The sequence below is a fragment of the Ciconia boyciana genome, chromosome 8 (genome assembly GCF_034638445.1).
Source record: "Ciconia boyciana chromosome 8, ASM3463844v1, whole genome shotgun sequence".
Taxonomy (NCBI): Eukaryota; Metazoa; Chordata; class Aves; order Ciconiiformes; family Ciconiidae; genus Ciconia; species Ciconia boyciana.
This window is the reverse complement of record NC_132941.1, coordinates 10,862,440-10,877,790: the sequence shown is the minus strand read 5'-3', so window position 1 is coordinate 10,877,790 and position 15,351 is coordinate 10,862,440. Positions and strand designations below refer to the sequence as shown.

At 34.3% G+C, this 15,351-nt stretch overlaps 1 protein-coding gene across 2 annotated transcripts in view; it reads left to right on the top strand.

Annotated features, from left to right (window-relative positions):
- The window catches only part of EFL1 (elongation factor like GTPase 1), an 81,800-nt gene that overhangs the window by 22,547 nt on the left and 43,902 nt on the right, over positions 1–15,351 (top strand). For both annotated transcript variants that reach the window (XM_072870535.1, XM_072870536.1), the window contains exons 13-15: positions 2,728–2,879; positions 3,559–3,737; positions 4,427–4,562. In XM_072870535.1, coding sequence (XP_072726636.1) covers positions 2,728–2,879; positions 3,559–3,737; positions 4,427–4,562 — 467 coding nt within the window. The remainder of the gene's footprint in view (positions 1–2,727; positions 2,880–3,558; positions 3,738–4,426; positions 4,563–15,351) is intronic.

Sequence of the window (15,351 nt, the reverse complement as noted above, 5' to 3'; positions counted from 1 at the left end):
ATGTGTATACTATACCATCATATATAGACTGCATTTATGACACCCTTGGCTGTCTCATCTGTACTTTCCCTGTCAATCTTTCTCCTCTGGGAATTTTTCAGACATTCCAAACCCTTAAATAGCTTTGAACAGCTACCTTCAGGGGAAAAAAAAAAAAATCATAAAAAAGTTTTCTTCTCCACCATCTGCTTTGCATTTTCTATTGTTAAGCCTCACTCTCTTTTGCAATAAAATAAACAAACCAAACAGAAACACCACACTATCCCAAATTTCAGAGATACATATTCTTAATTCTGTCACAATGATTGTTTAAGAGATTATTTTCTCAAAAGAAAAAAAGAAGAAGAAAAAAAAAAAGTTGCTGAGAAGTTTGTAGTGGCGATTTTGTTTTACTTATGCCTTTTGTATGACATGTAATGTGTCTGTCCCGGGTTCTGAGTTTTGAAAGTCTGTGCTTCAAATTCTGACTTTTTATCCTGGGGGCCTCTCTTAGGTAATTTTTTGGAGAGATTTTTAATTTATGTATAATTTTCTTACTCTTTTGAATTGAATGTTTGGATTCAAGGTAAGCATGATAACTGTGGTCAAAGTTATTTCCTCTAGTTCTAAGAAGAATTTTGATAACATGAAGGGTCTCATTAAGCATTTTTTAAATTAAGTCTCTTGCAGAATGTGTTGTATGCAGAAAAGCATCCATATTATGATATTAAAAAAATCTTACTGGCAGTGAGTTGGTCTCAGCCACATAAGCTGTTCAGGGCTTTCTGCCCCTAAATCCAGTTAAGGGCAGAGTAAGCGTCCAATAAGTGTCTCTACTGGCTACACATAGAAACTTTGACCCTTAAGTGATGGGTTGTTTCCCCATTTGGGAGTGTGGAATAGTTGATATGGGGATGTGATTCAACCTTTTTTTTTTTTTTTTAGTAGAGATCGTATTTATATGCCTGTTCTGTAAAGAAAAATTACTGCTGTAGTGCTTCCCACTGTTTTCTTCCTCTTATCATTCATTACTACTACTGCTATTCAAGAAATCTTGAACTGTTTTTGTAAGTGTAGAAATTAAAGGGAGGAGGTGACTTGTCCAAGGCTACTAAACAATTAAAACTACTAACAAGGCACTTTTTTTTTTTAATGCTCTGTTCATCAGGCTGTGTGCTTGATACAGTTGACTGAAAGAATCCTAAACCATCTTAATACTAAGAACCGTTGTTCTTTTCTCCATCATATGAGCAAATGCAGACGTAAGGACACATCATGTAGATGGGGTTTTGCTGTGGGATTATGTTCACCTTCTTGAGTTGAAGTCAGGATCTAAGATTTTGTGATTAGTTTGTCCAGTTGTGTTGTACAAATCCATGTTTCATGATAGAGAGAATTCTTCTGTTTCTTCTCTTGAGTTAGAATTCCGTTAAGAATATTCATATAATATAAAAAATACATTGGTTATTATTTTGGAAATAAATTATTTATTAATGCTGGAAAGCAATATGTATTTCCATTACTCCCAATGCAAAAAAAAAAGAAATTGCAAACATTCTAGTTCCATGAAAAAAATTGTATCTGCATAACTTAATTATTTTTTCCTGCTTTTAAGCCACGGTGATAAGGATTTATTTTTTTTTTAATGTAGGCACCTGACAGCACATTACATGAGCAATTGTTGATATTGAAATTACTAAACAGAACAGATTATTCTTAAGAGTATCAGTAATGATTATAGCAGGATCACAGGTTCAGCTCTTTTATGTGAGAAATTAATAGAAAGAGAGGAGGAATTGGCAAGAGAGGTGACTAGTATCTGAAATTAATGTCCTTGATTAGACTTTATTAAATTAGAAGATAACCTCCTATCACAGATTTTTATTTAGGGACAGATTTAAAAATCAAATGGACAATTTCAGGCAGTGCTGTTAGATTTCATATATGCATAACTCACTTTGCTGTTTAAAATGAGTGAAAAGAGTTGTATTTAAAAAACAAGTCTGTTTATATTGCCTTATGTAAGAATGATAATGTCATTCTTTAATTTTTATTTTTTATTGCTTTAAATCTTATGTTAAAGCACTTTGTTTTAAGGCAGGGTTCACCAGTGAGTAGATAGAGATTGCATCAGAATATTAAAATGTTTTTTTGTTGTTGTTGTCTCAGTTTTAAATCTTTTGTCCTTTATGAAGTTATTCACTTTATGGAAAGGTAGCTATAGCAAGCAAAGACTTTTCCCTGCTTTTGAACACTTGTTGTAAAGTCTACCTTAAAATAATAAAGGTAGCACAAGTAATTTAAAATGACAGTATTTGATCCCCTTGTATTTGGAAGAAAAGTCTGGTAGTTTTTCCTAACTGTCTTGGTATAGATAAGCTTAGATTAGTACACTGTATGCTTAGTCTTAGCTGTCATTCTAGCTCAGGACAACATACTGGACATGGTGTAAAAAGCAATTTTGAAAATTGGCTTGGATCTTTTCTGAAAAAGTGGGAATTCACATGTCAGTGGGAGAAACTTGACTTATTTTAACAAACAGAAGTTTAACATGGTGGCCTCTTCCAAAACATGGTGGAGGAAGAGTTTGCTAATTTTAGCTGACTTGAAATATACAGTATCATTGGGACAAAATGCATTCTGCATAAGTTTTTATTTATGCTAAATATAGTATTCTAATTATTGTGATTTAATTTATTTTAAAATAAATGACATTTCCAAATACTAATGTTTTAAAATACAATGTAGGCCTTTAACTCAAGAAGAAATAACTCACCGGCGTGAACTTGCAAAACGAAGGCATGCAGAAAAATTGGCAGCAAATCAAGGAAAGGAGCTCTCAGAAAAGCCCCCAAGTGAAAATTCATCTGAAGTAACTGGGAACATTGGTGGTACAAAAGGTATGTAATGCTCTGCTATCTATTTTTCTCACAGGATGTTTAATAGTAGTGTCTAGGTGTTGTCAAGGGTCTGTGTACCTTGCAAAGAGTCATCCACATGCCAGTCCAAACAGTTCAATAGATGGAAGTGAATGAAGAGGGAGGAGGGATTTATAAGAAAGCTGATAGTTCATAAATGCTGTAATAGTGCCGTGAATACCTGTTCCTCTAGCTGGAGAGTGTGCTTGGTCTCAGTATTTTGAGTCAGTGAAGACAGATGATGCTTGAAGGAGACGTTCTGCTGAAGAACTGAATAATTTTCACTCTACGTAGAAAGGTGTGGCGATTGACTTTTGCCTTGTGTATGAGGTAGAAAGATTCAGATTTCTTTAGCTTACTGCTAGAACCTTCTTATGGACTTGTTACTGGCATACTGTATACCAATACAACTTTAATTCCTTTAAGCTTTTATGAGAGTAACTGTTTCAGTAACAAAAAAAACCCCTGCCTAATAATAAATTGGTACAAAAGTAGCGTATAAGCAACAGAACTGGATTATGAGTTACGATGAGGCATTTGTGCAGTCTTTCAATGCATCGCCAGGTGTGATAAGATAAGATGTAATTGATTATTTCTTTTTCTTCAGATGATGAGGCAGGAACTGCTTTTATACTTCATATATTTTTCTAACTTTGATTAGGTGAAGAGCAACAGCTCACTGGTCAAGTAGAGATCATGACCTCAAAGGCAATGAAACGGGAAGTAGACAACAAGGAGTCTTTCATTGCTTTTGCTAGAGTGTTCAGTGGCGTGGTGCAAAGAGGGCAAAAGATCTTTGTTTTAGGACCAAAATACGATCCTGCTGAGTCTTTGCATAAGGTAAGAGGTGACAGTGAACTGTTACCATAACTTGGGATTCTTTTGAAACATCGATGACCTAACTTTTTACACCTTGCTCACTCAAAAAATAATAATAAAAAAAAGTTCAACTCAAAAATTCCATAAAGTATCAAAGTAATTTAGGTAATTGTGGTAATAGCTGATTGTGTCCGTAAACTCATTATAAACCTTAACATTTCCAAAATAGTTTAAGTACAGTGTTGTATTAGCTAACAATAAATCCAGTATGTGCACACTTTGATTCAAAGAAAATGTGTGAAGGAAAAAACAATGCTTGTGGGGAACAGGAAGCTGCATAATAGTATTGAAAAAAATGGTATTAAATGTTTCAAGATTGTGATCATAGAAGTTCATTACTTATGAATTTACTTTAAAACATTTATCAGTGGCAATGAAAAGTGAGCTAGGAGCAGTACACACCTAAAAATTACCAAAGAAAGCATTATTTTTTCTTTTCTTGGTAACATTTGCTCATTTGCCACAAGACTGGATTTTTGGAAGGGGAAAAAATATTTTCAAATATATGTTGGTTTTTAATATCTAACTTTTGAAATGAAAATGCTTTAGAATGTATTTCTTAGCTTTGGAGTGCAAGGGGGTTTTGAGGAAGAAGTTTTTATCAGTACTAAGTGATAAATGTCCAACACTGGTTGTTTTACTCCGTGTAGCTGTCATCCCAGTGTTCTGCTACAAATGATCTGCCATTGGTTCCTCATATGACTTGCTGTACATTGGAGAATCTCTACTTGCTTATGGGAAGAGAACTTGAAGATCTTGAAGAAGTACCTGCAGGAAATGTTCTGGGTAAGATGTAACTAGTATTTAGTTTCCTAGAGCTTCAATCCTTGTATCGTCCAAAATACACTGAAATTGTTTTGATGTGATTAATAATAAGAAAACTTAAATAAATCTATAAATGTTTTTAGGTATGTTGTGTGTGCAAAAAATGAAGGCACTCTAATTAAACTGATTTCTGTGAACTTTGAATTGTGAGGAGGGAAAAGATGCATCAATAGGAGAAAACTAGGGATTACATTAGCCTGTTATCTTCAAGTTGGAGTATTGCCAGGTAATCATCGCTGCCCGGAATTACCAAAGGCAGCAGTAAGGTCTCATATTTTATAAATTGCAAGGGTTATTTATAATATTTTCCCAACAGTGGAAATTCTGTAATATGACTTCTCTAGTGATGCGGATAATTGTAGTTTTATTTATGGGTCTGCTTGAACTATGGTGCTAAAAATTATTTCTTTTATGACTGTGGCAAATTTTGCACTTTCTCCATGGACGAGGTTCTAAGTGATAAGTCATCCTAATCATTGAGTTATGCTATTTTTGCTTTGCTCTAGAGTATGAATAGCATTCTTTGCTGGTTTTGTCCTTCATTTGTCTTTTTTTAATATCAGAAGTAGTGTTTAGAATGTAGAAAGTGTAAACTTAAAAAATTATTTGGTTCTTTATTTTTTCATTTTGTGAATGAAAATGTACGAGCTACAGCAAAATATAAGAATTTTTTTCATGTCTATTGTCTGATTTTTAGAAATTTATAGTAAATATATAGTAAATAGAAAATAAGTGTACTCCATCTGGGTTAGATTTTTTTAATCTAGGCAGTTAACCATGGTGGTCACTTTTAGCATAGGCCTGGTGTTCAGAACATAAGCAGCTGGTGAATTAGTTTTATTTGGAACCTTAATATTTTAAAATTCTGAATTATACCGTACTCTAGTCTGATGCCCAAATTGACCATTTTAGTATCAAAATGTGTTAAGTATATGGTCTGTTTACTTCAAAAAATGATTAAGAGTTTGGAAAATAAAACCATCCCAAAACACTCTGCAGTAGAAGTGAAAGGATATCATCTTCATGCTTGACAAATAATAAATACTCCTGGAGCTCCCTCCTGCAGAGGAAAATATATTGTGAGAATTATATTATATCTTTAATATTAAAAGTTGGACCAAATTTCAAGAAACATTTTTGTAACCAATTAATTCTACCAAAAAGTTGTGAGTAGTCTCTACTGCTGAAGGCCACTCTTCAGTGAGGTCTAGCTTTTCCATGAAGAAAAGCATATTAGTTGAGTAATACAGAAGTTCTAAATGGTGACACAAGATTTGTCATATTTAGAAGAATTAATTGGAATTTTAAGATCAGAATTAACAGTCAGAGCTCTTAGCCAGACTGTGTTTGGTATTTGATCTCTTTTTACCAGATCATTGTTTAGTCTCTTTATATATTGACAAAACAGGTTTTCATTTTTACCTACAACATACAAGCTCAAGTAAAATGTTTTTGGTATTTTTTTTAAACTGATGTCATTTCAAAGAATTTTTAAAACTAAAAGCCCTAAATACCTTCTTGTTCATTTGTTTCTCCCATTTTCCTGTAAAGCTGCATTGTTAATTTACATAAATTCAATAAATACCTTTACTGATTTGATGATGATTTACCACACTCAGGAGAAAATGCAATACATTTATATGAAAGGAATCTGTAACAATGGTGATGCAAGACTTTTATTATTCCAGTTAGTAACAATGATTTCTGTTTCAAAGGCCATTTATCTTCCAGCTTTAAAGCATACAGCAGTGATTTCTCTCCAGCCATATAAGGAAATAGCTTGTAGATTATCTAGTAAATTAAGGAAGCTTTTCTGAAAGCTCTGTAGTTTTACTCTGTATAATTAAATTATTGCCATAAGGAATACACAGTTAATCATGACTGCCTATTTCTACTTTAAAACTCGTGGTATAGGGATTTTTCAGATTTTTTTTCTTCAGGGTTTGGGGGGGCGGTTTGCTATTATTTATAGGTTGTTTCTTACAAGGAAGAATCTGCTTGGTCCTAGTGAGCAGCCCTTTTACTCTTTATACTGGCTTATGCAAAGGTTTAATAACCAAAGACATGGCTTGATACATAGGTTGTTTTACTGAAGATGAAAATATTTGTCATCCCTTGTTCCTTGTGTTCAATTAATATTTCCTTAAAATACTCATCTCCTTTTAATTGCTAAAAATCTGTCAAAATATTGTAAGACGAAAAGGTAATGAAGCATACTGTATTTGAACTGCAAAGCTGTCACACATTCAAGAACATCCAGCTGAAAAGGAATACTATGTCCCTGTCTAATATACATAGCCATTCTGGCAAGTTTCGGAAAGTTATTTTCTGGTATTATTCTGAGTTCCTGGAAGTTAGGAGAGACAGACTGCTTTGCATTAGTTAATTTGTATTGCAAATTTGCAGCTCAAATGTTTTATCAAAAGTATTTGTAAAAAAGCTTTAAGCAGTATGTCATTTTCAGGTAATGGCAAACACAAAGTACTGCCTCCTTCAACATAGCTGTTTATAATTCATAATTTTTCTTCTTTACAATCTCTGTGACTACTATACATTTTTTGTAGTCCTTGAGTAGGAGGTGAAATATGATTTAAAACAAATGAAAAATTTCTCAGGGACCAAGGATAATAAAGTCTTTGTAATAAATCTTCTTTTAAAAATTATTTGTCAGAATATTCTGTGAAAGGAGTAAAATTCTCATCTCTGACAAAAACACCTGGTTTGTAGAATTTGTAACTTAGAAGCACTATTGATTTCTACACGCTGAGAACTAAAAAGGAGTATATGGACAAAATGCCTTCTGAGGAGAAAGTACTGTCTTCTCTTTCAGTTTTTTTTTCCCCTGCACTTCTGTCAGAGGTCCTGTGCCAGCAGACAGGAAATTATACTTCATAACTGATACTACTAGGTTCTACTTTGTACTACTTTGAATGAACAGAGACCTTGCAGGAGGAGAATCTAGTTACTGGAGCAGCAGATAAGGTTATACTAGATTAGGTACATGCCCTTGGGTTCCAAATGGCACTTGTGTTTAGCTGAAACTGCTGAATGAAAAACAGGATAGTCATTGGAATGGGCCATGAAAAGTATTTTGAGGTTTAATTTTGAAAAATGTTGAAGTACTGATCCAAAAATAAATCATGTGTCTCGATGCACTGTTTAAGGAATGGCTTATTTTTCTCTATCGTGTCACAGGCCTTTTACATGGTATGCAGTTGCTGAATTTGAACCTCCCTGTGGTCATCAGGTCTGAGAGTCCTGGGAGTGAGAGCCTTGTCTTGCAAATGGTCCACCTACTTGTCGTTATTGCAGTGCTAGCCTTCTCTTTCTCACTCTGTCCTGTCTTTAAGGGCTGTATGAACTTCTGTACCGGCTTTACTTGTCACAGCTGGGCTAATGCCGCCTTATCTTAACAGAAACACTGTTATCTATTCTGTAAATTCTAACTAGGTGTATCAAAATCATGTTTAAATTGCAAATATAGAAGTACTCTGTGCTTGCAAACATTAAATGTGACAATTATGTATGTCACCTAAATTTCTATCTCAAAATCAGTTGAGATCTTTTGATTCCAAGACATCTTGGGCACATTTTGTGCTTACCTTTTGAAAACTGCCTGAAAATATCCATTGGAAAGAAAATGTTGTATCGTACACCTTGGACGCAAGTCTATGTGCTGTTTAGAAAATATTGTCCTTCTTTGTCTTTAAGGAGAGAAACAATACTTGAATATTAAATTCCAAAGCCTGCTTGGCTGATGTATCCTTGCATGCTCTTAGTGACACTATAATTAACAGTGACCTGTGTTTGCATAATCTAGTGCTATGCAAATAGCAAGCTACTAAAATTGCCCCACCCTCTTTAAAGATTTATCCTTCTTTGCTATGACAAAAATATATCGGAGAAAGGAGCTTGATATAGACAATCATCTGGCTATCCAGATGCGTTGAGCTTCTTTAGTTTATTGAGTACTATGGAAACTTAGGTTCTTGTGGGACACTCCCCCTTGTTGTACAGGGAACGTCTGTGGTACTGGAGGTTCCTGCTACCATGCAAGCATCTTCTCCAGATGTGTTGTATTTGACAGTTTAGTTTAGTTACCATAGCTGCTCTTATTAGTGCTTAGTTTCCCTTATAAAAAGGAGAACTATAAATGGTCCAGTCATGAAACATTAATTGATTTAATTTGGATGTTGTATGTAAGTTCTTCTGTTTGCCAAGTAGAGTTAGGTATTGTTTAACAAACTGTAGAGACTGATAATGCAGGTACACAAATAGAAAAATTAACACTAACATAAACAATTTTTCTTTTCAAATTTTTTTTGTTAACAAAAGGTGTGGGGAAGTAGTATTTATTATGTCATTTCATGAATGAAAAAATGTTGCTTCTTTACCAGGAGGGAAAACAATAACTTAAATTGAAACAGTGTTAAAAGTTCTATGAAGGTTATTATAGGCAAGTTTTAAATTATTTTGGTTGTGTTTCTATGTTAAGAGTATTTCGTCTAAATCAAGACACTACCTCTGTCACACCAGTAAGTGTTTTGAAGCATTAATAGGTCTGTATTCTGAGGAATGCAAGAGGAAGTGGGGATGGTTGATTTATGTGTTCCCATGCAAGAATCTCTCTCTTTTTAAAAAATGTATTTATTTATTTAAACCAGGCAAAGGAAAAGCGTCATTTTGTAATACTTGTTTTTATATTTGTGTGGTTGAAGATGATAAAAGGAACTTAGTGGGTGATCCCGAAAGTGACAAAGGAAAAATTAGAAGGCAATATGTGAGGAAAAACTAATTTGGGCTCATAAGTAAAGATTTGAGCAAGTGCATGCTCTCCAGATAGCTATAACAGCTTCCTTTCCCCTCTCCTGCACTCTCCCCCCCCTTTTTGTTATTTTTCTTGTTGCTGTCCTGTAATTGAAGGACAAATACCTTTTTTGTTCTATGCAAAAAAGGGGGGCGTTTAGTAACGAAAACAGTTGGAGGTAGTGTAAAAATGTATTTTAAATAGGCAAAAAGAAGTAGTGTGTTTTTGTGATAATACCATGCACAGCTGAAAGTCTAGGATTCCCATACTGGGTATTGATTCTTATTTCTAAGTAATTTAGGCAAACGCTGATGTAAAAACCAAGGAACATGTTTCTGAAAACACTGGTTTAGGTACTTGTATGAGTACAAGCATGTTTAGGTACTTGCATAAGTGAATAATGTGGTGGGTTTTTTTTAAACTTGGCTCAGTGTCATGTTTTTCTGAATAAATAATTGAAGGATCATCAAGTGGTACATTTTTTGTTAATTGGAATAAATTTTATCTCAAGGCATGTTGCACGTGCACACTCATGCATGTGCACACCTATGAGTTCAGAATAACATGCATCTTAAAATTGACATGTATACTGCTTTTTATCCACAAGTACCACAACAATAGTCTTGTGTTTGATAGGATACAAAAACCAGATTTTTCTTAGAGCTGCCTATATGACTATTTAAGTGCTTTTTGTGTTTTGTTGAATATTCTTAAAAGCAAAGCTTTTCCCTAACCACTAGATTTGTAGTGCTTTAGTGTAATGCTCATAGGAGGCTAGATGATTTCCTGAATGTTTTCAAATGCAGTTAGCTATGTGAATATCAAGTGTTCTACCAAATTAAGAGCATTTGTTTCTTTAATTTACCAAATGACGTTGTTAAAAGTAGGAATCTAGAAGTCACTCCTGTTGCCAGCTCACTATGAACTGACTTCCTACATGACAGACTGCTGTGTACCTTGGTTTTCCCATTTCTAAAATGCTTGTTTTCCCATACAGTGTTCTTTCATCTTTTAATTATTTATAAAGCACTTATAGGATTCTTGACATGACAATATGACATGGGAAATGTAGGTGATTACGGATTCATACTTCTGGATTTTTTTTGTACCTTTCTGAAGATAGGTGCCATACAGCTGCAGCTAGCGTGAAGAGCTGGTATGAAGTACAGCTAACCTCATTACAAGGTGTCTAACAAGCTTTTTATTCCTTTAGGACTTCATAGAACAATTTAGGAGCTTTTAATAAGCAGCCTCTGTTAAGAGCAAAGAGCAGCTGCAAGCAGCAATGCCATTTTGAAGGCCCAGAATGGCTTTCTAGGACTGATGCCAACTAGCAAGCATTACCACCTTCTGTGAAAGCCCTAGGAACAGTCCTGCTGTTGCACCAGCCTTTTATTTCTGTGCAAACATTTGGTGGGCTAATTTCACTCTCTGAATCAGTAATGTGATTATTTAAAAAAATAAAATAGCCAGCTTGAAGTGATTCCAGCTGCATGGGCTGTCTCATCTCAGCATACTATGATCAGTGAACACAGGAGGGCAGTCTTTCTCAAGAATGTTACTGAAATTAGCCGAAAATAGTGAATGAAACAAAGAAAACTCATACCTTTGTCTTCAGTTTTGGAATACTTACCATTTTTATTGCTAACTGCCATCTTATAACCCCAATAAAATAACCTTGCATTTTTGACTAGTTTATAGTAATCCAGCATTATTCAGGAAAAGGTATGTAATTGAATGGAGTTTGTTATTGACTGACATTTTATCTCTGTGAACTGTTGGGTTTACCTGACATCATTGTATATATATTAATTTCCTACCCAGTTAATGTTTTATGAATAGTTAAATCGTTGAAAATATTAAATATGTTCAAATTTTTTCTTTGAGCTAAAGACATAATAGTTAATCTGTTGTTTGGCCTCTTTCAGTGCTGGAAACTGAAAACATTTTCTTAACTCTATTTTTGCTGTAGTGGACTTAGTCCCTTTGCAGTTACTGCTCTTTGCTATGTGTGGTTCCAACAAGCAGGCTGAGTAATTTGTGTTGCTGATTGGGCAATGTAACATAACATGCTGCACAGCTAATGAACTAGTATCAAATGAAATGAGAAGTGTGTTTTGCTGATCATCTGATAAGTTTCCTTTACCCTGTTTGCCTTACCATTTCTGCTGTTTTACTTGTGATTCCATTTCAGGGGATTTGACTTGACAAACTTTATTGCAAAAGAAATAGGTGATTCATTATCTTGATTTCAAATCAATATCAACATATCACTGGAGAGTGAAAAATATGATGTCTTATGTCAGAGGTATAGCACTGACATGTGCCTTTATTGACCCAGCTAAGGTTTTCTGGGGAAGAATACTTTGAATGGTTAATAGTTTCCTTATAAAGCCTTTTTAGTTTGGGTGTTTTTTTAATTTATATTGAAGAATTTAAATTGCTTTTTGAGTAGCTCTATTTTTTCTATTTTTCTGACTGTAGCTTCTTAAGACTATAAACGGAAATCATAAGTGTAGTAATTCTTTCTGAAGAAAACCACTTCTAAATTCTCTAGTGCTTCTGGAATTTTCTCTGCTCTAATTTTCAGGAGTTTATTATTACATCATAAAAATGTGTTTAGTCTTGCCACTGGAATACAAGGGTTTTTTAATCATATTTTAAAATTGAGCTGTATAAGATTATTTAAGCTAAAGTCATAATATATTCATCTAGCTAAAAATGCCTTTAAGTTTGACCTCTTGACCACTGTTTTAATGTCAAAAAAATCAAATAATTAAGTTTTTGAGGAAAGGAGAGAATGCAATGAAACATTCTGTATCAGTTTTAAAGCAACTTTTAGTTATTATAATCTGTAAAATCTGAGCTTTCATGTAAATGAAAATTAGGTTTCTAAATAATCTTCCGAATGTGAGACAAGCGCTCCTGATTCTTTGGGGTTTGTATGCAGACAGATACTTGCTGATGCTTGAGGTTTCCCAAATAGCACCAGAAGGAAAACTGCCCAGACTTGTCGGTGTTTGCTGTTGCTACTTATATGCCTGTGGGCAGCAGTGGGACTAACAAGAATCAAGACAATTTCATACCACTGCTGCTTGAAGAAACTCACAGCACAGCAGCAGGCACATGCTCTGCAGCTACTTAATAGAAAAGATCTAGAAATAGACTGGAAAGAGGGTTTGAGGTGCAGGCAGTCGTCTCTCTTTATCACCCCTCTGTTTGCTTCAGAAAGAATTGATTTTTGGCCTTGGGACTTCAAATTTATTAGATGCCTATTATTACACTAATATACATTGATCAGAATTCAGGGCCAGTGTTAAAGGAGACCGACTCCTTTTCCTTGTGTAAGGGTGGAGAATTGAGTTATGTAGTCATTAACTCTGGGCAGATGTTACTCAGCCTTTCAATAGCTAAGTGTTTGTGGGTTTAGGTCCCAGATACTAGCTGGCTTATCTCCAAAATTTCCAAGTCTTCTGTCTGAGTACTTGGTTGGGTGTGATTTTTCAAGTCTCTTTAAAATGAGAGGATATGGATTTTCCCCAGTATTTCACAGTTGCTTTCGTTAGTCAGCATCAATGTATTATTTTTAGTCTCTCCCTCTATGAAACTGAGTGTGTCCATGTATAAATAAAGGGAGAACATTTATCTACAGAAATAGCCATATTTATTACTAGGCTAATGAGCCTCTTGTTTTTTCAAATACTGTAAGAGAACAAGAGTGTTAAAGTAGTTAGTATCACCAATGTAAAATGGTAATAGAAGTCTTAAGGTGAAGTTTTGAGATGATTGGCTGAGCTCACATCCGTAGTGTTGTGTTTGGGATTTTTTCCAACACATTGAGATGCATCACTGATGATTTTGGGAAATTACCTCACATTTTAATTTGAAGAGCCTGAAAACTATACCCTCCCTCAATCTGCTTGTAAAAATTACTTGGAACATGCTTTTGTGTTTGGTGGTTGGTTTGTTGTTTTGTTTTGTTTTTTTTTAAACCAGTATCCTCTTTAAAACTGGAATGTCAGTATTTAGTAGGTGGCAGTTTGTAGTACAGCTGTGTGCTCTCCTTTCTTACGATGTGGTTCTAACAGGAACCATCTAACTTGCCTTGATTGATTGAAAATCTGTAAAGAGACTTTAGTATCCATTGCTAAATGAAGATCTATGATAAATTAACCAAAGTGACTTTGGTTTTGTGCTCAAAGTTGTCAGAATTCCATTTCTAAGAATATCTTGCCTGTTAGTGCCGCTATGAAATATTGTATGAAGAAGTGGAAAATATTGGTTCAGGGATGAACTTGGACACTGGGGCACTAGAGTAAATGGCTGAGAGATTCAGCAAGCATGCCCAATTTGAGGAATTAGTGTTTAAGGTTCAGTTATCAACAGAGGTGTAAATTACCTGATTTAACAAGGATCTGTATTTAGACTATATGATTGAACCTTTTATCCCTTCGTACAAAATTGTATTAGGCTTGTTTTCCTACTTCTGAATTAAACACGCTGGAGAATTCCATTTGCAGAAGTAGTTTGCTGTAGAACTCAAACTTTCAGAAAGCTGTTTTAAAGGAACATTTCCTTTGTTTAATGTGGCTGTGGGTTTTCTAAAATTCAAACTGAGAACATGCAGTGTCATCTCAGGAATACTTACAAAATAACCGCTTTAAGTGTAAATGAGTTTGAAAATATATGCCTTATTACATGTAAATTCATGTATAGTAATTCAGAAGTAAAAAAGGAACTATAAATCAATTCTGTTTAGGAATGTGTGCAATTACCAATGCAGAAAAGAAGTTTTATTCTTAAAGGATTTTAAGTTTTGCAGTGTTATTTATGGAAAATACATCTCTCATGCTACTGTGATGGTATACTTGAATCAGGTAGTGACATTTTTGAAAATAAGTGTGTACTTTTAATCAGCTGACTATTCCTTTAGCTGTTCTGGTCAGATAAAGTTCAATGTTGATCAGATGAATTAAGCTTTTCAGTTTCATTGCAAAGGAAGTCAATTTATGTACTAAAAGGTAGTTGTAAAATGTCTTTGTCACAATATCAAGTCATAGTATACTTCAAGGCAGATAACTAAATAAAAATGTAACTGGAATACTGTCTCATAGGTATCATTCAGGCTAGACTTTTACTTAAGTGTGGAATTGCAAAGACATTGAAGGGTGTCAAAACTTACATTAAATAGTGAAACTATCCTCTTGGATAATCTTTGTTTTCTGTATCTGAGAGATACATTTTAGATGCATGTGCATCTGCATTCCTAACATAGCTTCTCTCTTGCTAGGCCTCGTATACAGTGCTGCTTCTCTATCCTTTTGCAATCTCAATCAGGACAATGTGCTTTTCCCGACACTTCCTTAGATAATGCAAACTACCTGCCTAGCTAATCGTGTTAATGATACAAAATATTTTCATTTCTCATGTTTATCTGTGCTGAAATACACCATGCGTAACTTGGGGGAGAAGAAAGTTGGATCTAGAAATTACAGTTTAGTTGTCTTAAAATGTTATCCTCTCTGTGCCCTATAGGAGGCAGTGAATGAGTGGTGGATAAAAGTAGTTTTTCTAGGCAGTGTAGGTTTTGTTGGTTAAATCTAGTTTGTCAGTATTTTTGCATAGGTCCTGTCTTCTGAGTAATTTTTCTTAAATCTTAACTTTTTCAGCTTTAGTACATCAGGTAGTTGCTCTCTATATATGTGGGTTTTAGCAATAGAAAATTTATAATTCTCTTGAATTTGTAATGTTCTCTATTTCTGTATAATCTCTTTTCCAAGGTTATGCAAAATTTACACTCCTTTACATGGCTTCGATTGAATAAGGCTTTTTCCCGTCTTTATACTTTAAACAAATATCCTGTGAACAAAAGTTCTGAAGAAAAGAATTGGTGGTTTTCTTTGTTTTTTCACTGAGTTTCAGTTTCTCACGACATATGCACAA